The sequence below is a fragment of the Phalacrocorax carbo genome, chromosome 15, assembly GCF_963921805.1.
Source record: "Phalacrocorax carbo chromosome 15, bPhaCar2.1, whole genome shotgun sequence".
Lineage (NCBI taxonomy): Eukaryota > Metazoa > Chordata > Aves > Suliformes > Phalacrocoracidae > Phalacrocorax > Phalacrocorax carbo.
The window spans coordinates 10,800,105-10,824,907 of record NC_087527.1 but is presented as its reverse complement, the minus strand read 5'-3'; the positions used below and the strand labels follow the sequence as shown (position 1 = coordinate 10,824,907).

General features: G+C 54.5%; 1 protein-coding gene across 13 annotated transcripts in view; it reads left to right on the top strand.

Annotated features, from left to right (window-relative positions):
• The window catches only part of NCOR2 (nuclear receptor corepressor 2), a 257,110-nt gene that overhangs the window by 161,895 nt on the left and 70,412 nt on the right, over nucleotides 1–24,803 (top strand). For 6 of the 13 annotated variants that reach the window (XM_064466324.1, XM_064466331.1, XM_064466330.1 and 3 more), the window contains exons 10-14: nucleotides 4,290–4,477; nucleotides 5,836–5,932; nucleotides 8,385–8,563; nucleotides 12,205–12,259; nucleotides 14,457–14,555. In XM_064466324.1, coding sequence (XP_064322394.1) covers nucleotides 4,290–4,477; nucleotides 5,836–5,932; nucleotides 8,385–8,563; nucleotides 12,205–12,259; nucleotides 14,457–14,555 — 618 coding nt within the window. The remainder of the gene's footprint in view (nucleotides 1–4,289; nucleotides 4,478–5,835; nucleotides 5,933–8,384; nucleotides 8,564–12,204; nucleotides 12,260–14,456; nucleotides 14,556–24,803) is intronic. The other 7 variants (XM_064466335.1, XM_064466326.1, XM_064466334.1 and 4 more) reach the window with 3 other exon arrangements.

Genomic DNA, 24,803 nt, shown 5'->3' with positions numbered 1-24,803 from the left:
CAGCCCCCATTGGGAAGGTGGATTTTGCAGCATCTTTCCATGAAGTATGATTCAGCTCATGATGCAGGGCTTCATGTTTTACGTGGAAGATGTAAATACCAGTTCCTGACTTGGTGTCTCTGTTCTGGGACAGGCTCAGGTGCCGGCGTTAGCATCTTCAGTTGCCAGTGGTGCAGCTCAGGGCACCTCGCGGGCCGCAGCTGAGTACTTCTGCAGTTGTGCGAGGTGGATCGGTATTCCCTTCCTCAAAAGAGGGACTGTAAAGCGTTGTGTGGTTTTACTGGAACCAGAAGGGAACTGCCCAGTAGCTGCTTTCTGGTGGAAATGGCTGGTTACTATGCTAAATATGGAGTGAGTCGCTCTGTTGTGAATATCGAGGAGCTGGGGGAAAAGGTTTAATTAGGCTGCAAGAGCATGGTTCCTAAAATACGGCTTGCAGTAAAGATGCCTGTCATGCAAAATAGGTGAATTTCTGCCAGCCGATTTATTCAGTGTCCTTGAAAGGGGGTTTTTCAGTTTAGGGAAGCATTTTGCCTATTCTACAAAATAGGCAACATACGGTTGCTGAATTTGCAAAGTGAATACATTTGCTGATTCTGTTTGCAAAATGGGTACGCTTAGCTATTTTTCTGCCTATTTTGTAGCAGACCCTATTTTTAGCAAAGCCCATCTACGTGCCAACATTTCTTTCTGGCTTTTTTATTTTCTGGGGTATTGTCGCTGCCCAGGGCTGGCTGGAGCAGGGTCAGAGCTCGGTCCCTGTAGGGTCGAGCCCTGAGAGCCTCACCAGAGGATATGCAGGGCTTCCTCCTGCCTCCACTGAGGTCGGCACAGCAGAAGACATTTAATTGCCATCAGAGGAGTGATGCTGCAGAGAGAGAAGGGTAAAGGGAGCTGTTCTGGCTGTAAGAGGTTTATCCCCATCAGCCAGGGAAACAAAACCATGGGGCTCGCATAGGAGTTGGACTGGTTCCTCCTGTCACCTTCGTTCTTTCCCTCCCCTCCAAAGAGCTGCTCCATTCCCTGGAGCTGCGAGAGTGTGGGCTGTGGGAGGGCTCGGGCTTGGCACACCCGAAAAACTGCCTTCAGCTGCTACGGCGGCGTTACTATTCATCCATTTTTAGATACGCATGTCAAGTCCAATTTGGCTCGCCATCACTTAGTTGTGTGATTGAGAGACTGATGGGCTGGTGAGCCCAGCCGGGAAGGGGAGCAGAGGAAGCACCGATGCTAAAAGGCAGTACAGGTGGTTGCTCAGGAAGAGACACGCTTGCTTAAGGATGCTCAGAGGATGCTTGAAGAAGGAATAGACGCTCTGCTCCTGAAGTGCCTGACCGGGAGCTTCTCCTGGTGATTGAGCTGTAAAGATCTGGGGAATGCACATTGCTATAAGGTGCCTCTAATCTTGGCTTTTGAAGGATGGCAAAAGATTGCAGGGAGCATATATCCCAGCTGGACCAAGAAGCACTAGACTGGGATGCTGCGGATCAGCCCCACTGTGATGGGGGTTTGAAGCTTGCATGTGAAGAAGGACGTCTTTGCTCCATGGTGGGAAGGGGCTTTAAGAAAGCAGACGCAAGTCAGAAGTGTTTGGCTGGTCCATAACAGAGCTGTGCTCTGGAGGGTTGAGCCGTGTGAGCGGGGAGCTTTGGTACTGCCCGTCTTGCTGCTAGGGTGTGAGCTACTGGGGCAATCAGCAGTGTGATGTTGATATTGCTTTTCCATCTGCAAATACCGGTTCCTTAAAAGAGGAATTCTAGATAAAGCTTTCATCCAGCTGTCCCAAAGAGTAGAGGAAAGGGAAGAAAAAGAGCCTCCCCACTGGCTGCAGAACAGCCTGGTGGCTGTGCCAGGCAGCTCTGTCGGGGCGATGGCAGTGTGGGACCAAGCGCCAGCTCATTCCCATGGGGTATGAAAAACCTTTCAAATCCTCGAAGCTTCTCACCAGACCGAGAACCTCGTGCTGGGCTGTCCACTGGCTGCTCCACAGGCTGGTACACAGCACAGGGCACCGGCTGCCTCCCGGCGCTGAGGCTTGATAAACTTTGCAGGGTATTTTTAGCCTCTTCCCAAATGTGATGCTCTGAAAGCAAGACGATGTAGAAGATTTGCTGGCAGGGTGGGAGCTCTCATTTTCAGGGTGCTGATAGAATTGCTTCAGGAGGGGTAAAAATGCAGCAGCTGTGATTTCTCCGAGCTGCCATGGTTTGGCGTTACCTGTAGCTCCTTGCCCACAGCATGAGATTCCCCTTGGTGGCTTTTAGAGCATTTTTCTTTTTGTTCTAAATCCTTGCTTTCATCATACAGCCATTTCCTTTAGCTCCTGTAGAAACCCAAGCATCTCCTGTGCATCCGTGCAGGGCAGGAAAGTCTCTGGCTCTGGGCATGCAAATGGAAACCAACTTATCTGTGGGGGTGAGTGTTGGTCTGCATCAGCTACGGGGTCTGAGGTGCTTTGTCCACCCTACATTATTGCCGAGGTGCCTCCAAAAGGCCATGGGAATCACAGGACTTGTTGCTGCACTTGGGTTATTGCCAGGTCCAGGATACTTGGACCAAACCCATGTGCCAGGACCAGCGTGACGCCAGCCACGAGTTGCTGCGGGTGACTGGCACTAGCAATGGGCTGTGGAGCTGCTGGTGCTCAGTGTCCACAGCACAACTGACCTGTTTGGCTCGGGGTAAGCCAGCTGCTTCCTGACTTGGAACTGGGCGTTTCTATCAGTTTGGGTTTTTTTTTTATCTCTGCCCATTTATTTTTTTTTTTTTTGTGGCTAAGAAGCAAGCAAGAGGTTAGCAGAGCACATCTGGAAAATCCTACAGCTTTGGACTTCCCTCTGGTCATGGGGAGGTGATGGCAAGAGATGAGTTTAGTTCTTTGAAATCTGGATTCCCCGTCTCCGCTGCGGTGCTGAGCGCGGTGCTGGGTGTGCCAGTGCCGAGCCGCCCGTTCTGGAAAGCAGCATGGGGGACAGGAGGCGACCTGGGGTTTGCCATTGATTATTTTGCAGAGTGACATCTGCTTTCGCTTCCTGATTTGGGGCCTAGAAGGCATTTGTTTCACTCAAAATGAAACCTTAAAACCCCCCTCTGGTTGCCCAGCTGCTTTCACATGAGGCTGGGTGCCATCGCTCCTGTAACTGCTGCAGCTGTTGAGGACCGTGGCCAGGCATCTTCTCAATGTCAGCCTCGCTGGTCTGTGGGCATTCTCCTCCAGGAAGACAGTGGCTGGAGGAGGGAGGAACAATTTGGGGGGTGGTGGAGTGAGGCTATTTTGTGTTGCAAATGATATTTTAATGTTATGGTTACTGGGCTGGTCCCATATATACCAGGGAGAAGTGCAGTGCTGGACCTGTGTGGGCTGCTGGGTGAGTGTGCCATGAGGATGTTGCCTGGGGAGATGCGGCATGGAAACCCCTTGCAGTGCCACTTTTCAGCAGAGCCTGTGTTCACTGTCAATGGGGATGCGCTCATCCCGCTCCTGGGCCAGAAAGGAGGAGCAGCAGCTGGAAAAATCCTTCTGCTTTCCAGGACAGTGGGGGAGCTGGGGACATCACGGTGCAGCTGGGCCACCATGCCATACAGCCTCGGACAGGGGCCGGGTGCCTGGCTTTTGGTTCTGGGGAGCCAGACCTGTGCGCGGAGCTGCCCTGTGGCCTCAGTCCCATCAGCGCTGGTGGCGCAGAGCCGTGAGCCCTGGGGCCACTGTGTGTGGGTGGGAAGGGGTACCCGGCTGCAGGTGCCTCAGCAAGCCTCTCCCTGGCACGGTGAGCTGGTGGCTCCAAAATTACAGCTCTGCATGCCCTGCTTGTGCAGCAGGGACCTGCTCCCCTGCCCTCCTGTGTCCTCCTCCAAGGCCACATTTCAGTCCCTTCTTGCTTGGTGGCCTCAGGCAGGCAACTCGCCCTCTCCCCGTGCATGGCCAGCCATGTCGGAGCAGGGGCTCCCTCCCCAGCACCGGGGCTTTGGTTGCTGAATCAAGCACCCAAGGTGCTGGAGGATGATCAGGCACACAGTGTGGTAGGTGGCAAAGCCAGGCTGGGCGAGAGCCCTGGTTTCACCAAAGATATCAGGTCTGGAAGGGAAACGCCTGAGAGTACCTGATGGCCTCTTGAGAATTTACCCTTGGGTTGGTCCCAGACCCTGGAGCATGTCCCTGTCCTAATAACCATATTTCTTTAGGCAACATGACTCATGCTCAGCCTGAGCAGCCATCAAGGGACAGGCCTGGAGGAGCTGCCCTTCCCAGGCACATCTCCTGAGCTCCTTCTCTCCCTCTGCCCTTTCAGGAACAGAAGTTTTGCCAGCGCTATGACCAGCTGATGGAGGCCTGGGAAAAAAAAGTGGAGCGCATCGAAAATAACCCCCGGCGCCGTGCCAAGGAGAGCAAAGTGCGGGAGTACTATGAGAAGCAATTCCCAGAGATCCGGAAGCAGCGGGAACTGCAAGAGCGCATGCAGAGGTTAGAGGAGAAGCGGTAGGAAGGGGCTGAGCTGGTATCAGACAGCCTTTCTCTTTTCTTTGGGGATGGGTGTGGGATTTGTTTGTGGAAGGAGTGGGCTGGGGTGGCTATTGGTCCCTTTTCTCCCCTTCTAGTTGAAGGCAGAAGCCATCAGACAAGCAGCTTTGCTGCTTTTTCCTCAGGGTAGCTCAGCACAGAGCCAAGAGAGAAGGAAAAATGTCAGGAACGTGGTTGCCCATCTCCCCTGTTCTGCTGATCTCCTGGCTAGCCGGGTCACAGGACAAGGAGCAGCTCCCTTGTGCTGGCTGCCTGGCCAGGACAGCGCTAATTACTGCCTTACTGGTGGGCCTGAATGAAGATTTGCAGATGGATTTGGTCATGTTGATGATTTAATAGATGCACATGCTTTGATCGGAGCATTTGTAGGGAGAAGAAAGGTCTGCAGAGGTTATAGGATTGACTGCAGACAATATGAAAGGAGCAAAGTGTCTCACTGGAAGGGATGTCCCCTGTCTGTGCCATCCCTGTCCATTTTCTCCTCCGCATTGGAAAGCAATTGAGGTCATATTGTTTCCTGCCAGGAGGAGACACGATTTCATTATCTCCATCCTTCTTGCTGAAAACTCCCCGTCCTTCCCATTTCAGCTCCGGGATCTTGCCCAGGGACGCCTGATGTGTGTAGAACCCAAAACCTTGTGCCAACATCCCATCCTTGCACCCCACAAACAGCTGGATGGGTCCAAACTTCCTAATCAGTGGCTTTATTTTATCTTAAAGAGAAAGGGAGAAATGGTACTGAGAAATGTGTTTAGCTTTTACGTTCTTAAGAAAAGTTTTTAATTCCTTGGGAGGCATGGCTGTTATGTTGGGTGATGTTGAGGGGGAAAGATGTCGATGGCTGGTTTTGATTTAAAAGTTCCTGCGGCATTTGCAAACCAGGTGTGGTGGGACAGTGCTAATGGCTCCGTGCTCATGCTGACGCCTTTATGCCGTTGCGGTGATGTGATGAACAGGAGGAAATAATGGTGGGGGAGGAGTATGGTTGGGTATGAAATATGCTTCTGTTGTAGCGATCCAGGACATAGCTGTTGGCACAGGTAAGAAAGGTTGTTTGAGGCTCTTAACCTGTGAGCCCTAAACCTGGGGGGCGCGGGGGACAGTGCTGTCTGGGCAGGAGCAAGTGCTGTCAGAGCCCATGGGACTGCAGCAGGCACCGTTCCCACAGTGTGGGATGGGGTGGCCTGGGTGGGGTGTTGGGTGGAATATGGCCATTATGGAGGTCAACAAGGAGGACAACAGGGCCAGTGAGTTGTCATGAATGTGGTTTACAAAATGGAGCATCAGTGTCTGAGATTTTCACTGCCCTTTCCCAGCAGGGTAGGACAGAGGGGCAGTGGCGGGCTCTCCATGTCAGCCGCGCGCAGCGAGCACGAGGTTTCAGAAATCATCGACGGGCTCTCAGAACAGGAGGTGAGACCAGGTTCTCCTTTCTCCTCTTCACCCCTCGCTCTACTCTTCTCTGAGGAAGTCAGGAGATTACCGCCAGGTCCCATGGTGACATTTGATACCAAATCTCAGTAACTTCAGGCGATGCTGAGTTTGGGGAGGTTGCCATGATGCCTTAGGAGGTTGCCTAATACACTTCCTGGGCAGGATCCAAAGTGAGGTGTTTGTTTAATACCCAGCAGCATCTTTTCAGCTACCTAAGAGACATAACAGAGCTGTGCAATGGTTCTGCAGGAGCAAAAATGGAACAAAGCACCCCGGGAGCCGGTTGTGAGTGGGTAGGTTTTATTGGCATTCAACAGCCTCTTAGGGACCTGAAATGCCAGCACGCTGCTCGTCCTGGGTAGCACCCTACAAACACCACCTGGCTGTTGGTTTAAACTGGAAGCAGAGGTGGGAAGGGAAGGGAGCGGGTGCCCTGGCTGCCGGGTGGAGGGGTTTCTCTGTTTCGTTTTGTTTTGAATGGGCTGTGCGGCTTGACGCAGGGGAATCCTATGGAATGAATGGTTTGTACGTGAGCCAGTTGGCCCACATCTTCTGGGAGTGCTCCATTCATCTTGAAACATCCCCGTGACCTTGGCTTCGTTTGGATCTGGTTTCACAAGGGTTCCACTCTCTTGGCACAGAAGCGAACTGCAATAAATGGATCGCATTTGGGAGGGGAGAGCAGCCATTGCCCAGCAATAGCTGAGATGTTTGCTGCCTGTGCACCACGGTTCGCTCCCTGCCCTGGGTTCCAGGCAGTTTGCTGTTAGCCAGTTAAGGCGATGACCTGGAGGACATGGATCTTGGAAGCAGAAGGAACTTTCACAGCTCTGCAGAGGTCGTGGCCAAGGGGAGCGTTAGACGATTGCCTCCGACCTCCTGCACAGTGTGCTGCTAAACTCCACCCTGATAGCCTTCTGCTGAGCCCCAAGGCACCGCTTTGCATGTCTCAGAGACCTTAAGAGCTTCCAGCCCTTCCACAGTGTTGGAAGGAGCAGGGAGGTGAGAGCTGGGGAGCATCACTGGTGGCAGGGGCCAGATCTCCACCCCAACACATTGCTGGGGAGGAGAGAGGTCTGGCTGCCTGCTGGTGGGGTGTATCTGCAGCAATACTCTCAGCACCCCAAGACCCTGCCAGGCAAATGGACCGGCCCTGCACACTCAGCTGCAGGCAGTGCTCCTGCCAGCTGCCTCTCTGCCTGCCATGGCTCTGCACAGGGGCTTTCTCCTTTTGGCTGGGGTGGCCTGCGGTTGTCAGGGTCAGTGCTCTGGCTGCAAGCTGTCGCTGACCTCCCGCGATGAGGTGACACGCCCAGGGCACCTGAAGCAGCTGGTTGCTAAACAGGAGGCGTTCTAGTGAGAATGAGGAACGTGATGAAATGAGCTGAAATGTCTGTGTCTGTGCAGAGAGCTGTGTTTTAGGTAGAGCAGGTTAGGTCTGATCAGTCGCAGCAGGGAAGCAGAGCAGTGCTGGGCAGGCCTGGGTCAGCAGCTCACTGGAAGGACTCCTGTTCTCCCAGGAACCAGCATCTAGCTGTAAATTAAAATAACAGCACTTGAGACCTGACCTTTCTGGGTCAAGGGTTAGAACTTACGTCTGACCAGTGCCATCGCAGGTGAGAGGGAGGACTAGGAGTGACAGCGCTGCTAGCAAACGAAAGAGGGTGGTCAGAGCATCCCTTTGTCCCTGCAGGCCAGACCTGTGCCGGGGAACCAGCAGCAGCTCAGCCAGAGAGACAGCCCTGGCATTCGGGCAGGGGACGGCACAAATGAGACTTCACATTGGCCACTCTGTTGCAATTACTTAACAAAACCAGTGTGCCTGGTCTGTCCTGTCTTGGTGTGCAGCTGTGCAGAACTTTGAGCTTGAATAGGATGGAGTAAAGGCATCAGATTATGTCCCAGGGTGTTGCAGTAAGAGGAAAGAAAGGAATGACAGCCCTGTTAGAGTGACATTTGAAACCACCTGGAACAATATTAGGTTTCCTGTGGAAGGGAGACACAGCATCTCCCTCTGCCCACCCCTTCAAAAAGCTTTGCAGAGCTGACCCGCTTTCCTCACAATTTGGGGTGCAGGACTGAACCTCCATGTAGCCATGGGTTTGACGGCTGGGAAGGGGTTTGCATTCCCTGTGCCACCACTGCTTTGACTTGTCTCTCGTCACGGCCAGGAGCTGTTTTGCTTAAGTCAGATGTTTCCGTGCGGTATCTTAAAGCCTTTTATTTCAAAATGAAAGATTAATTGTTTCCTGCCTGACAGTGATAGCCTCTTTCAGCATTTAATTCATAGTCACTCTAGCAATAAAGCTGTCTAGTGCCTGCTTTTGAATTCTCCTGTTCCTCTGCCTGTCCTTTCCTCTCAAACATCTGTCCCCTGCGGTCCCTGCGGGCCCATGGTGATGACCAACTGTTCTCTCTGCTTTCCCCAAAGAACCTGGAGAAGCAGATGCGCCAGCTCGCTGTCATCCCACCCATGCTCTACGATGCTGACCAGCAGCGCATTAAATTCATCAACATGAACGGTCTCATGGATGACCCCATGAAGGTCTACAAGGATCGGCAAGTGATGAACATGTGGAGCGAACAGGAGAAGGAGACCTTCCGGGAAAAGTGAGTGCAGCCCGCGCACCTCTCTTTGCATAGTCCTTGGGAAGTGTAGACAAGACCCGTGCAATGCTTTGGCCCGGGCCCCAGCACGCTAAGGTATGATTTTCCCAAGGGCTTCTCTTGCCCCCCAGGGTTACAGCTGCGGTCACTGTGTTGCCTTGGACCTGGGCACAGGGTGATGCACCTGCAGAGAAACCTCAGGCCTTTCTGTATGGTTGGTGTTTTGGTGCCTGCATGCAGAGATGTGGGAAGCTGCTGCTCGCAGCAGGGCAAGAACTAGTAGTTTTTCTGCTTCTGCTTACCCCCATTGTATCAGCCAGTTTAAGGATAAAGCCAGTGAAACCCAATGCTCCATACACTGCTTCGTCTTTTGATTTACATGCCTGCCCTTTGGGCACTGTGTTTCCAGAGGGATTCTTGGGGCTGTCAACATCCAGCCCTCGCATACAGACCCCCTCAGGCTGCAGCTTCCACCCGGTGCCCGTCCCTCAGCGCTCCGTCTTGCGCTCTGCAGGATTTGCCACCAGCTGCTCTTTCCATGGATGCATTCCCACATCAGACACATCCAAACTCTGGCTGCAGTGCTTTCTCCTGTTTGCAAGCACTGCTTGAGAACAGCTTCGCTTTATCGACTGAGATCTCTTGGGCAATTGCTGATCCCTTCCCTGGGTACCACCACACTGTCAGCTAACCTGTGGGTCCCAGCCCAGTCTGACATCCAGACTCCATATCTCACAGCCTAGCGGGGACCCCAGTGTGTTTGCACGGAGGACCGGAACATTCTTGGTGCCCCCAGTGTGCTCTGTGTGTCTGTAAAAACAGAGCTGGAGTTCAGCTTCCAGCAGGATGAGCCCTACCAGGGCTCACTGCTCTGGACACGGGTACGTGGGTGCGCCAGGGCCACCTTGTCCCTTGCGGGAGCACCACCTTAGTCTGGCCTCTGGGTGATTGTCAGACAGCACTGTGGATTACCAGCAGGCCCACAGCCAGCCATGCTGGAAGCCTCTCTGTGTCCGGGATCCCTCCTCCTGTCCCTGCTCATGACGGCTTTGGTTTGCAGCTGAAATAACTAATTGCCAAGACAGACCGAGAAAGAACAAAACAAGCAAACCAGCTCCAAGCCTTTGGTAGAGGAGAATCGTCATTGCTAATTAGCCCTAAAATGTGACACTCCAAACAGCAAGGCTTGCCCACAAATGACGCAAAGGCTAATTACTTGGTCTTTAATGGTGGGGTTGTGCCTGGCTAATGGGGCTGGAAGAATCCACACCCAGCTTGTGCATCCTGCTGTGCACGGTGGTTTCTGTGTCATCACTGTGGCTGATGCGGAGCTCAAGGCATAAATACAGCAGGACTTCAGGGTTCTCACAAAGCTCATTTTAAGAGATTGGTACTTAGGAGCTGTAAGGAGGGCCAAGGAAGTCCTGCCCAGTTCTCAACCCGATCCCGGTGTGTGGGTAGCCGAGCTGCCTGGTGTGCTGCAGCTTCTGGCCTGGGTATTTAAGGTGAACCAAAGTTGTGTCATCTGTGATCGTGACCCAGAGCTGGCCTCTTCCTGAGACTGTGAAAACCTGGTGCAACCCTTCGTTCTCAGCCCTGATGGCATGGGCTCTCGGAGGAAACCGCCAGACACTGCAAGGCCAACAAGTTCCAAGTCTGAACTCATTTAGGCATTAAAACATAACCACAAGGAAGAGCCTGATTTGATTTGCTTTTGGGCAGGGTTTCAGGTCTCTTTACTGAAAGCCCATCACTAGCCTGCTCCCAAGGGGGCTGTGGTTTGCTGGTGAAGGAGCAGGGATGGCTGTGGTACCCCTTGATCCCACTCGGGCATCGAGGTCCTGTCATGCTGGGCACGGTGAGAATGCAGCATCTGTCCCTCATCACGGGGACACGGCCTCGCCCATGAAAAACAGTGGACTGTCATCTGCATTGCCCCCACCACTGCGTTAACAGCATTGATGGCATGGCCGTGAAAACCCTGTCCCTTGGTCAGCCCTTGGTTTGTGCTGCGTACAGCGTGACGAGCCAGCTCCAGAGCTGTGCTCTGATCCCAGCCTGTCTGAGCAGCCCAGCTGCTCCTTTTTGGTTTTGGTTTTTTTGTTGTTATGCCTAGCATTTCTGGTTTCTTTTTCTTATTTATTTAGTCACCTGTCTTGGGGGATCTCCCTTGGTGTCTCTCTTATGTCTGGGTGGGGAGTAAGTTTTGCCCTTTATAACACTTAGTGGCTGAAAGGTTGATACAGACTTATGTCCCTATTAAGTGCCTGAGCACCACGGCTGTCCATGCTCCCACCTCCCCTGTTTCCCCCACATCCCACATTGTCACCCACGAAGTCTCATGCTGGCTGCGGCAGAGATGAGAACCCTTGCTCTGGTGACCAGTTACTGTGACAGGGCTCTTGCAGTGCCACCCAAACCAGATGGGGGTCCTGCATCAAGAAGGGCATCAGTGCGTGGGTGACAGCACCCGTGTCCCGTTGCGTGGCTGAAGCTGGTCAGGCCCTCGCTAAGCTCAGCTTGGTGCTCTGACCGAGTTTGACAGAGGGACTGAGCAACGAAGGTGGGAGGAGAGAGCTTGGCTACCCTGGGGGAATCACTGGCAGGGCTGGAGGCACTGAGCTGCTCAACATGTCCTGCCCATGTTGCACCCACGCTGCAGCTTGCCTGCCTCTTGCCTCCAAACCATTTGCCCAGGGCACAAAGCAGTCAGCTCCTGGGAGCCGGCAGAGCCACACGTGCCGAGTGGGGCTGGCCCTGGTTGCTCGGCTCTCCAGGGCAGAGCTGGTGCTGCTGGCAGCCTCTCTGCTGCGGCCGGTGCTGTGCTTCAGCCTCGGCACAAGAGCCAGGCTCCCTGTGCTTCGGTGATGCACCAGTTAACCCTCCTCCTGCCAGTGGGAGTACCTTGCTGCAAGGGCTTGTTGGCCTTCGGTGCTTCCCCACCAGCTAGGTGAAGGGATTTGTTGGAGGAGATATTTCTGCGCCCAGGGGCAACTTCCCCCGGGTAGGCGATGCTCCCTCCCGGGCTGCTGGAGCCACAGGCAAGCCTGCTGACAGCTCCTCTGCTCACTGGGCAGGAGGTGGCATTCCTCAGAGCTGCCATGCCACCAGGGATCTGTTGAGCGACTCGGCAATGTGGCAGCTCTGTGCTTCTTCCCGGGGTTTGGGTTTCCCTTCCTGTCCTTTGCAGTGTCTCCTGACAGCCCAGCTGGGCTTGGGGTAGGAGCACCCCTAGCCATCCTTTGGGGTGCTTGTGCTTGGCCATTGACCGCAATTCCTCACCCTTTCCTTGCCTGAGACCTTGGCCAGGCGTGCAGCTGCCCTCTGTGCCCACCCTGCCATTGTTACAGGCTTGGGTGGCTGTGGGATCAAGCAGGGTGACAGGCAGCTGCCGGGCGCTGCCAGCCCCCCTGCCCTTTCCCACCACGTGATGAACATCTGTGCATCGAAGCTCCCAACAGCCCGGCTCCACTGGGCTAAATTTAAAGTTCCTGTGTTTCTGGGAAGCTGAGCAGCAGACAAATATTTTCTCAAACCCCTGAGTCCCTCGGGGAGCTGGCCTAGCCGCTCTGGGCACGGCAGCCCAGCTGCAAGGGGGGTCGGAGCCGGCACCCACACTAATCCTCTCCTTCTCGCCCCTGTAGGTTCATGCAGCATCCAAAGAACTTTGGCCTGATTGCATCCTTTCTGGACAGGAAGGTAAGCCTACCTGCCTGGCTTTAACCTGCCTGGCACTCTTCTCCATCACGCGGCATCCTTTGGTGCTGGAGCAGCTGGTGGATGCTGGGCACCTGTGGGTGGTGGTGGCTCAGAGGCCAGGGCATGGTCCAGACACCTCCTGGCTCCCTGCAGAGATAAGGGACTGGCTCAGTTGCAGAGAGACGGGGAGCTCAGAGCCGCGAGATGTGTGAATGCATCCAGCCTGGCGCGTAGGCGTTGCAGCCCACCCCGTGATCTGCTTGGGGGAGCAGCTTTCCAGCATCTCCTGGAGGCATTTTGCACCAGCCAGGCTGTCGCAGAGGGTGTGTGGGCACCCGGCAGCCCAGCCCAAAGCAGAGGGGTCCCCTCCTCCTGCAGGGAGGGGGTGTTAAGGATGGGCTGAGTCCCAGTTCATGCAGCAGTTCAGGTTGGTGTCATGTAAGCACACACACCTCCCCTTGGTGTTTAGGAATAGTTTGCTCGCAGGAGGGCCTAACCTTTCCCAGGCCTCTGTGCTGTGCTTCTTGGACTATTCCTTTTTTACTGTTAATTGGGCTGATGGAAGAAGGGTTTGAAAAAGAGATCTGAAGGAAGAGGAAGAGTTTGGTCCCATTCTGAGCAAGGCCAGGTGTCTTCTGTGGGCCAGGCCATCTGGGCAGATCCTGGACAGACCCAGCATGGAAAGACGGTGATGGACCAGGCGCTCTCCTGAGCAAGAAGCACTTGAGAGCTGCTGCTTCTCTGGTCCTTGTAGTTAGTTGCATCCTCTGCCCATCTCATGCAGTGTTTCATCCATGCAGCATCCGCTTGCTCTGGAAGAACCCCTCTGCTTTCACGGAGGTGGCCTGCAGGTGTCCTTTCCATCCTAAAACATTCTCTGATTCTGCATGACTCGGGCTGGGGAAATAATTTATAAGACCTTGACTTTCCTGCCCAAAGCAGCAAGCAAGCAAAGGCCAGCAGTAAACTCGTGCTGCTGTTGTCACTGTAAGATACCAGGCTCTTTTCAGCCTTTCCCACTTGTTAAAGCCGAAAGCAGTGGGACTTGGATGATGCTCACAATCCAGCCTGTGTTCCAAGCTGTAAAATGTCTTCTAATTTTATTTGTACTCGTTTGTAAATCAGGCTGTAATTATGATACAGAACACATCCATTATCCTGTTGGAGAGAGATGCAAAGTATGGCTCAATGTAATGAATTAATAGATTTTTAAATTGCATTATAAAAAAATAGTGATCTTAGCCCTTGGAACAGATGACTGTAAGTTTTTGTGTTCGCGCGTGTGTGTATAATCAGGGCTAAATTAGAAAGAGATCCAATTAACACTTTAAAAGTTGCAATCTGTTTTTGCAAATGGTTCCACTCCTTGCACAGGGATAGGGAGAGCGCAGCCCCCATGCGCCCCCCGGGAGCACGCAGCAGCACCCTCTTCCCAGGCGCTTGCAGGCGTGATGGGTCTGTGGGAGTATTTCTGTTCACGCAACCGCTGATCCTCTGTGTGAAAATGTAGCCCAAGCCCAGTGTTCACATGCCAACCCAGTTCAGCAAAGGACTCTTCCCAGCGTGGCGTGCTCTGTGTGCTGTTCAGGAGCAGAACATGTCCCAGCCACGGCTCCTTGTTTTCCTAACACGTCCGATCCGAGACGGCGCTCACGGAGCCAACCGGTGGAATGGGAGTTGGCATAGTGGCTCCCAAGCACTGGGATCTCAATCTCTATGAGAGAGTCATGCACGCTCGAGCCAGCGAGCTTAATGGCTGGAAATAACGCTAGTTGACAGTCACGTGGCAGGTTGTGCCTCGCATAACCACAACAGAGGGTGACAGGCGGCTCTCCTTCTCCTGCCTTTAGTTGCCACAGTCATCTGGGGTCAGCCCTTCCCCCTGCTTTGCTTCCAATGTGGGACGCTCTCTGCTCTGCGTCCCCATCTCCGTCTTGGCATGCCTGCAGGACGGCCCCAGTCTGTCCCTTGGAAGAGCTGAGCTTTTTTACTAGGACAACATGCATTGCCCCCCTCTTATGGCTCCCCTGAAGGGCTTTGGGAGGGAGATGCGGGGAAGCTTGTTCAGGCTGCAGATCTTCAGAAGTAGCAGGAGACTCAGCAATGGCAGGGCCTGAACGCTGCTCCTAGAATTCTGTGCCCCGACAGAGCAAGGGGCCAGGTCCTTCTGTTCCCTGACTTGCCCATGTCATTGCAGACGGTAGCAGACTGTGTCCTGTATTACTACCTAACCAAGAAGAATGAGAATTACAAGAACCTTGTAAGAAGGAATTACCGGCGGCGTGGGAAGAGCCAGGTAAGAGCTTGCGGGGCGCGTGGAAACGTCGTCCGTTGGGCTGAGTGAGGAGCTGCAGCGCTCTGCACTTGCTGCTTCTCAGCAGCACTTTCTCTGAGCACCCCAAATGCTTCTTTTCTCCCCTCCCCAGATGGAGATCTTGCTTGCAGACTGTGCTGGGGCTGTGGTTTTGCTCTGTGTAGCTCTTCAGAACATGCTGTTTTCTGGCAGTTGATGTTTGTCCATCTCTGTGCCAAGGTCACAGTAGCTTTAAAAAAGCAAACAACAAACCCAAGATGCTTGAAAAAGAGGACGGAGTAAATGCAGAAAAACCTGGCCAGGCATCAGGAGCAGCACAGGGTTGCCTGTGCAGCCTGTGGCTCTGTGCGAGAACTGAGCAGGGCCTGTTCCTCCCCTCCAGAGACGGCGGTCGATGTGGCAACGGGGACGGGGCTCCTTGGGGCTGCATGCTGGGTGGGGATGCCCTGCCTTGCAGAGCCTGCCTGAGGCTCTTCTGGCAGGCAAAGGTATGGGAGGAGAATGACATGGGCAGGAGTGACTTCTGGTGACCACCTGAGCAGAGGTCTATCTGAAGTGCTGGAGGGTGTCTGAAATCCCCGTGGGGGCTGTCAGGTTTGGTGCTGAAGCTAGAGGAGACCCTTAACCGTTTGGTTAAGGGTTGGGCAGGTACCTAGGGCACAATGATGTGCCTGGGGGTAGGTGACTGAATCAACCCTTGCTGTTACCATGGCCAAGATACAAATCTAGACATGACCGTGCCAGCGTTGCTGCTGATACCACAATACCCAGGTACCCATATAAGTGCTAACATTTTGGGCAGGTACCTTGTCCCTGCGGATGCTTTCAGCAAGAGGGAGGTCCCGCTGGTGGATCCCTGGGACCACAAAGTGAATGATTATCCACATCGTGAGGAGAGTGAGGGGACCACAAAGAGAGTATCTCTCCAGATAACGTGGGGATAGGGATGGAAAAACTGGCCTGGCCTGTGCCACCACTGACATCAGCAGCTCCTCACGCTGCATGGCCATAAAAAGCAGCACTTGGGTCTAGATCCTGATTGGGAGGCAGATAGGTAGCCTCGCTCCAATTTGATTTCTGCAGCATTAAGACATCAGAATAGCTAGCACATGACGAATGTCATGGACAGGGCCCAATTTTCCCTTCTTTTTTTCAGAAACATTAGAGATGGATAAAGCCCTATTAGATTATCCAGTCCCTCTCCCAGCAAACACAGGGTGGTTCCCTCCAGTACATTTTTATAGTGTTTACCATGGTCTGTTTTGGTAGATCACAGCAACTAGAACATGAGGCCACATTTGTTTCTTGTTAGTGGTGGAGACATTTAGCACAGCTCTTTCTGGTTTCAGTGTTAAGTTGAGCAAGTAACAAGTGTGGAGGGAGAGAGGCAATCTAATGCTCTGCTCTGCATCTGCCTACCTACCCCTGTGGCCACAGACCTGCCCATCCTGCACCCAGCAGGTGCTATTTGTATTTTGGTTTTTAAAAGTATCCAAAGCATCCTTGGCTGCAGAATTTCCCACGACACTTGCCCTGGCTAATGAGTCTGGTCCAGCCTGGGCAGTGGAAATCGTGTGCTGCCGTTTGGAGCCTCGTTCAGTGCCAGGCTGTGAAAGCAGGGACTTGCTGCATTGACCATAATAAAAGGCAGGACTGTTTTTGCAAGCAGGGGATGGCAGTATTTGTGAATCATTAAGAGGCAGAGGCTGATGGGCTCTGAAGGGAGAGGATTGTACCGCTGCTGGAGCGGAGCTTGACCAGGACATTAGTGATATGGAAAGAAGAGTGAGATTTGTGATGCTGGGGGGAAGGTGAAGTGAACGTTTCCTGTTACTGTTGGATGCTCAGGTGGAAGACAGGATATTCAGACAAGCTTTAAGAGCCCAGGGCTGGCTGCACAAACAGGAGTAGGAGAGAGGTGCAGGACAAGAGCTGCTGCATAAAATCCAGCCTAGCGCAGTTCTCCCCCAGAGGTCTTGGGGGGGTCTCGACATGCACGCTTTGTGCTGCAATATCCCGGCTATTTTCGTGCGTCGCTTGTATCCGTTTCCTGCGAGGCTGAGTGCAGAGGAGCATGGGAAGAGCCGGGTGCAGGCTTGGGAAGGGCATGCTGCTGGGGAGGGCAGACAGCGGAGCTGTCGGGGCAGCAGGGCTGGGTCTGTGCTGCAGAGGGAGGCTGTGCTGGGGAGAGAGTCGTTTTAGGGTGGGATTTTAAGACAATGAAGGAGGGAATGTTATTAAAAGTCCTGCCAGAAGGACTCCCTGGCGGGAGCAGTGAAGCATCTCCCATGCACCCCTTCATGGATCTGGGGTCTCCCCTGCGTGCGGTGCCAATGGAACCTGCTTTCCTGGGCCAGGCTGGGTCACCATTCAGCTGCGCAGACCGGCATGGGAGAGGTTAGATACTGGGAATCTAGAGGGCTAGGATGGAGGGATGCTTCTGGTGGGATTTTTGCTTAATGAGGACCTTAAGAAACCACTCAAATTCTGCCTGTACCTGCAGGTGTTCTCATTTGGGAGTAACCTGTCCTGGAGGGTCAGCCGGCACCTTGGGTGCATGTCCTCCCTGCTTGTGCCCAGGGGGTCCTCCTTCACTGTACCAGTTCAGCCATTTGTGGGGCTATTGACTGAACTGGGCTGCAAGGAACTAACCTGAGCTTAAAATACCTTCTGTTGGCCCCAGATTATTTTTAACCCTGTGCAGGTCCCTCATCCTGTGAGCTTGCAAAAAGCCAGGGCTGTGGCTGGGGAGCGGCAGTGTTGAGCTGCCCCTGCACTGGGGGCTCTGCCTTCATCTGCCCAGTCTCAGCCACCCCAGATGTTGATGGGATGAAGGACGGGAGACATGGTGGGGCAGGCAGTGTGCAGGGATGAGACGGGGCTGTGAACAGCCTTCCTGCAGCATCGGGAGATGTGGCGCTGCGCTGCCTGTGCTCCAAGCATGGATTTTGCTGCTGTAAAGGTTCAAGCAGTTACACACCAAAAGTGTGAGATTTACTTGATTTAGAGGAGGGTAGGAGAGGTTGGCTTTGATATCAGATGAGAGGAGCAGATGATGTCTGATACAAACAGCGTTTCAAGTGGCCCTATGCTGTTTTCTTGCTCCTTTTCTCACGGAGAGGTTGGTGGTCTTATTTGCTCTTGGAGGCTGCGGGGTGCTTGAAACCGAAGTGGAGATAATTACACGTAGAAATAAAGCTACTCTGGTGTCAAGATTATCATTGTGGCCTACTTATTAAAAGCCCATTAAAAAAATAAGAATCCCACTGCTCCCTGGCTGATGGTCCCCTGGCAAAGGATATTCCTCATAAAGCTGCTACTTATTGCTAAAAATCTCCTGCCAAGAGGGGGTACTTCACATGATTCTGCTTCCAGTTTGTCAGAAAACCGAGCAGCCGCCCGCTCCGAGGCAGGACGCATGCTCCCGGCATTCCACCTTCCCCAGCGCCAGTGAATGAAAGGCGCACGCATCTGATGGATCATTATGCATAATATTCAGGCTCCCAAGATGAAGATCCTTTCTAAAATAATCCTCTGCGTTTGGGTATGGAAAATGCCATTTAACCCTGAAAGGGGGAAAATCAATGGGAAGAGAAATAACTTCCAAGCGTGTAATTTTTCATTGAAAAAAAAAAAAAAGAAGAAAAAAGTTTGAGTCACGGTAGAACAATTTGATGCAATATTCAATGTACAGTAATAAGCATAAATTTGCATGAGCTTCTAATGAAAGGCCCTTGCGTGGATGCGTTGCCGGGGGGGCTGTCGCAGTTGTTCTTCAGGGCATTTCAAAGAGCATCTCTCTGCAAACACGCCTGATTCTGTAGCAGGGGGCACCAAAATTGAAGTTAGGCAGTTAGCACCACGTGCTTCGCTCTTTGGGCCAGCTGTTCAGCTGGGCTGTAGTAGTGCAGGCGTTGGGCTGAAACCGTGCTGGAAGAAGTGACTCTACTTCAACATAATTATTCCGTGTGGAGTGTGGGGTTTTTGTTCCAGGATAAATTCGCTTTGATTTTAGAGTAGTGCTGCCCACGTGGCTGCGGAGCGGCCGCAGCACGCCAGTTACGCTTCCTGCAGCGGTGCCGGTGAATTCCTGGGGGGAGAAGCCGCCCAGCTCCCGCGTGGTGTCGGGACGGGGAGGCGGGTGGCCGTCCCGCCAGGCAAAGCCGCCGGTGCTCTCGCCGGCAGCGGGTCAGTCGGCAGCAGCGATGGGCGGCCGGAGGAGCCGCCTGCCCGCCCTGGGGATGACTCAAGAGGTGGATGAAGTCATGCGCTGCTGTGGATGGACACGGCCCGCAGGACATGCCGTCATGCTGCTCTCCCTCGGCACTGCTGTCAGACGGAGCTCACGTATTCCCCAGTGAAAGGGCCCCGTGCGTTAGTGCTGACGCTTTCGAGGACTCGCTCCAGGGGACCGGAGCCGCCTGGACACCCCTTCCTCTGCCAGGGAGCGGTGCCGGAGCCGTGCCGGCGGGGCGGGGGCTGCGGCGTGACCTGCCCGGGCAGCTGCCGTGGTCCCCTGCCAGGGCTGACAGCCTTTCCCAGGCCCACCCTCCTCCCTGTCCCCTGCCAAAACCCAAATCGAATTACCCGTCCCGCCGGCTGTCCCGCCCTCCCCAAACACAAACCATTCCCCTCGCCGACGCGGATAAACAGCCCCAGCCCAGATTTTTATAAACAACCCATTTACTTTTTTTCGTGTAAGCACCATCCCAGACAGGGAGGCTGGCAGGGGCTGGCAGGGCTCGGGCTGCCAGATGAGCGCTGCCTGCCCATGGCTCTGGGTCTCCGTGCACCCCATCCCCGGTGCAGAAGCAGAGCACCCGCCACGGGCCAGCCTTGCCCTGCCTTCACCTCTCCTACCTCTGTGAGGATCGGGTCCGGAGCTCAGCAACCTGCCTCTTACGCCGCAAACTGTGTGTGCCCTGCTCCGTTAACCGCAATGGCTAACGAGACGAATGATGAATATTTATTTCTGGGAAGCATTTGATTTTCATCAGTCCAGGGAGCGGCTCCTTATTAGTGACAAAGGGTTTGACAACTTCTCTTTCAGATGCGGGGAGATACTTGTCATAAAATCCTGGTTTAATAATGCAGCACATCATACAGAAACAGGCCTGGATGTGGGCAGTAAACTTTGCTGCCACAAATACCAATAAGTTACTCTGCAAGTATTTAAGCTCTTGCTGACTTGAGCATTGTATTTTAAACAGCGCTGAGGTTATCAGTGGGGCAGGCAGGGTGGAATGGTTGTGGCTGCAAAGAGGTCTGTAATGGAGCAGTTTGTGTGGTTGGAAACGACACCTGGGATGTCAGAGTTAGGTGCAGGTTCATCTTCTGCTGATGAATATTGCTGTGAGGTGGCCCTGCTTGTCATCCTGTCCCCCCGACTCTGTGCCATCCTGCCAGCTGGGCTGGGTCAGCTTGCTCCTGGGACACAAAAAGGATTGAATTTGGCTGTTTTTCTGGACAGGTCTGGAGTGTGACAGCACTGCTGGTGGCTGGGGAAACCTGCCCAGCCAGGTTGGGGTACAGGACCCATGAGAAGTCATCAAACCCAGCCAGACCCCACTGTCCTGGTTCTGTTTGTGCACTGCCTTGTAGGGAGAAACGTCTTGCAGAGCGTTTATCCCCCTTGGGTGCTCATGTGTGCGCTGCTCAGTGCAGGCTCTTGCTCTTTAGATCTACATCTCCTTGTAGCCAAAAAAAAATCCAGACAAAATCAGGTAACCCCCAGAATCCTCAAAAGTGCTCCAAAACCATCCTCGTGGAAAGCAGCGGGCTTCCTGTGAGCACGGAGGGTCATGCTGGAATGTGTCTGGAGGCAGCAAGTCCTGCTCAGCAGCTGGCGGCATACAACATGGAAAGAAACTGGTTTCTGTCAGGAAAAATGGTTGTTTCTGGGAAAACACCTGTCTCCTGTGCTTTTCCTATAGCTCGGCATTGCTCGGGCACTTCCCAGCTTGGAGGGCAGCCTGATAGCAGTGCTGGGGGGATCACAGGTGAGGGCTCGGGGTCTGCAGCTTGTCCTGTACTTTACTAAATGCTCTCTGCTATGGCTTGCATTCGCCTCCATGCCTCAAAACAGGCACATCCACCTGCCCTCCCTTGGCTGCTGAGATGGCTGGGTACCAAGCGTGCGGTCGGGGCTGGTAAAGGGCTGTCACCCAGGGGCTGTTATTGCCCTCATGGGCAAGGTTGAGCACTGGGATGCCCGCATAGAGGAGGTGGGTGAGGTGTGAGACATGGCGATGTTCGAGCTGATACTGATCCTGTAACCCTCCGTGGTCAGCTGCTCTTTCAGTCTGGGCTCCCGTCGCTACCAAGCCCTGTCCCCTAGGTATGGCCCGTAAGGTGCGTCATGCCTGTTCTCCCATTACGAGGGCATTGCAGCATTCCCAAAGCCCTGCCACCCCTCCAGGCAGTGTAATCGGGCAAACACAATAGAAACTCGCATTCCTGAAATCCCAGCTGCAGTTTTGGGGGTGATTAAATAAGAACGATGTGGCCATATTTGGGAAAAGAATCGAAGGATGCGTTGCCGTGGGAGGATGGCTGCTTGGTCCCTGGCTCCTGACACGTCCTCACAGGCTGCTGCCAGCGTGGGGACGGCAGCGAGACCGGTGGGCTCAGAGTGGGGACGGGCACCAGCAGGCAGAGACACGCAGCCGCTTCCCTCCAGGGCAGCACCAGCACAGGCTGCCGATGGACCACTTGCTGATGGATCCTGTGGCTGCTGCAGCTGGGCTCTTCTGTGCAGCTTGATCGCATCTGCAGCTAGCAATAATAAAATAATCACTTAAAAGTGACGTGAACAGCCCATTCCAGTTGGCCCCCAAGCTTGGGCTCGTGTTTCTCCAGCAGCAGGTTGATGCATCCTCCCGGCAAGCACTCCATCACGCATACACCCACGTGAGTACTCCTCAGGATGGGGGTTTGGGATCCAGGCCAGGCATTACCAGTCCCGGCAGGGACCTGCAGCATCTTCCAGGCAGGACAAGGAGTATCAGAAGCAGTTGGATTTTGGGATGAGTTGTTTTATCTCTTGTTGTGATCTAGATTTGACCAGGAACGGATTGGAAATAGGTTGTGCATGTCATTGCGTGCTTTAGAAAGCAACTTAGCACAGCTGAAAATCCCAGAGAAAGCTGCTTCCTTGAGGATGCAGGGCTTGTTTTGCCCCCAGTGTGTCTGCAGCATGCATGGATGCTGCTCTGCATCCCACAGGCTGCTGACCTGGCACCTTCCTCTGTTGGTGGGGCTCAGAGCGGGGTTGGCATGTGGCCACGGGACTGCGAGCAGGGTGGAGTGGGGTAAAGCAAACCCCAGGGAAGAGAAAACATGTATTCCCCGCCTGGGACAGAGCGGGGGCTCATCTCCACCACTTCCAAACATTGCGCTCTCTTCCCCTCAGGTCATTTTCCCTTCACGAGCAATCAAATCACTTTTTAAAAAAACTCAGCAGCGAACCAGAAAAGAAACATTTCCTCTTATGGAAAAGCCCTTGGTAATTTAAGGAGGGATCCGAGCAAGCAGGGTCCTGTAAAAATCACTTCTGTTCTTCGCTGAGATCAAAGAGTGAGCGGTGGGAAGGCGTCAGTGCCCGCTGTTCTGGGCTGAGCCGCACAGGGACCCCTGCCCGAAAGGTTCCTGTGCCCAACAGGCTCCCAGTGCCGCCCAAGATGAGCCCACACTCGGGTGCATACACCGGACGCCGTGGTCTGGCGAGTGGTGCTGCAGGGTCCAGCATCCCTGCAGTCCCACAGCCAGCTCCTCTCCTCATCCCCAGCACGCTGCTTGCCCCCAGGTCCGGCAGCCTGGGAGATGGCACGGGGCTTTCCTGTGGCAGGGCAGCCCAGCTGCGGCTGCCAGCACTTTGCTGCTGGCACCGGCCGTGTTTTGTGGCCTGCGGTGCCGGAGAGCTGCGCTGGTGAGCATGCGCGAGGGCTGTTCAGTGCCTCCCGGGATGCTGGGCACGGCCCCAGCATTTTCCATCTCTGCCATGTAACAATTGCCCTCTTGCAGAGTTTGTTGTTTACTGGTGGAGGAGAAGCACAGCTTCAGGCTGTCACAGTCAGAGCTCAGCCAAGCGAGCTCCGTGCCCGCTATAGTTCTCCTTATCAAATATAAGCCTGGCCCTTTGATTTTTTTCAACTTGCTTCTGCAGCCAACAGTATCAAACCCAGCCCCAGGACGCAAGTGATCAAAGCCAAGTTGCCGGCAGACATTCTTCTTCCTCTCCTTGTTGTTTTGGCAGCGGCTTGTTTTGCTTTGTGGTTTCTCCCATGAGTGGAGGGTGCTGCGCGCGGTCGTGAGAAGCCAGGCTGCGCGGCCGTGGGTGGCAGCGAGGGCTGAGGCGTTCCAGACCGTCGGATCAGAAGCTCCAGGCCCTGGGAGCCAGCTACATGATACATACATGTATTTCTAAGCCATCCTTCATGCGCTTCATATCCAGCCTACGTCCGAGGGACGGGTAGGGATGTGCGGGGAGTGCTATTTGCAGTGGCCATGCGGTGTCAGACCTTGGCGGCGGGTGTCTTGATCTCTGCTACGATGCTGGTGAACGGGGAAGGATGCTCCAGGGGGTACCTCGGGAGCCTGGGCAGTGTGGTGGCTAAAGAGGAGGCTGGTGCTTTGGGTGCTCAGTGGGGGATTCCCTGCCCTGGCTGTCATTGGTGTGACCTGCCAGCGGGAGAGTTTGAAAGCAGGTGGAAGGATGGATGTGAGCGGTGGAGGAGCAAGGACGCTCCTGAGCCACAGCTGCGTGGTGCCAGCCCTGGTCCTGGCAGAGATGCTCTACACAGCATCCCATGGGGCTGGGGAGAGGGGTGGGAGCTGAGTGCCAAGTCCCGCCAGCTGTGCTGCAAAGGGCGCAGTGTATCCTGCCCCATGGCACTGGTAGCGGACCCCATGGGATGTTCAGGGTTGTGCCAACAGGCACCGGTGCATGTTCCTGGCCAGCGTAGAGCAGGCTTTTTGTCTTCAGCTTATCTTGAGTTGTTTTAATTTGCAACACTCTGATTGCATGCAATGACCTCGGCCTGAGCCTGCTCCACAGCCAAGTGCCCCAGGAGAACATCATAAATGCCACTGAACTGAAGTCACCCACAGGAGAAGCAAGGAGCTGGCGCCCTGCATGCAGGAGAGGCGGCATGGCCGAGCGGGTGCTCCCGGCTGCTGGAGGAGATGGGGCTCACGCCAGTGGGTGCCGCTGCCTCCAAAGCCCCTGTCGAGGCAGACTTCGGTGTGACGCGGTGGTGAGAGGGTTGGCACGTGTCACCACGCTGGTGCAGCCAGCCTGTGGCGAGGGCTGCAAAGCTGCCTTCGAGCAAAAACCCCGGAGCTTGCTGTATGCGGTGCCTGGGAATGGACCTGAGCAGCGCAGGAATGAGTTGCCTGACGGCTCAGCCTGGCACAGCTCGCTGTGCACCAGGGTGCAGAGGGTGGTGGTTTGGCCCCTCCTGATTTAAGGAGCAAAGAGGAGTTGGTGGTTTTGGTGGTGTGTTCATCCTCTGTAGGAGCCCAGGGCACCGTAATGACGGCAGTGGAGGTGATGCACCTGCTGGCAGCCAAATGGCATCCCCTGTGCAGCCAGCCTGCCTTGAAACCGTGAGAGAGAGATGTCCTCCTCAGCCGGCGCTTGGGCTCGGGGATGGGCTCTCACACAGAGTCGTCACCCTGACCCATGCCGGTTCCCCACCAGCACGTCCACCAGCAAGTGGCGTCCTGGGGCAGGATCGGGACTCCCAGGGATGAGCTCAGCTAAACATCATGGGGAGAGCTGCTGTGAAATGGTGGCTGTGCCTGTCCTTGTCCCCAGCAGGGACAGGGCTGGGGAGCCGAGCCGTGCTGGCATCAGTGGTGTTTTGGTGCATATTTTGAGGGTGCTGTGGAACAGGGAGTGAGGGAGGACTGGGAGAGGGCACGGACGCCTCACTTGCAAGGTGCACGATCCAGCGGTTAATGCCCTGTGGGCAGCGAGGGAGATTTCTGCCTGGGGTGCTGGCATGGTCCCCGGTCCCCGGCCGCAGCCCGGCAGATCTCACTGCGGAGGGGATGGGGAAGACAGGAGCACTCGTTTTCCGGAGGTTTGCAAGTTTGGAAAATAAATAGCCCTGCGCCGTAGGTTAGGCTTGGCATCCTGGTGGATTAATCACGCTGGCTGCAGCCAGCACTGAGAGCCCCGGTGACGAGAGCTGTGGTTTATAGATGATGATTCATCGGCTCGACTTA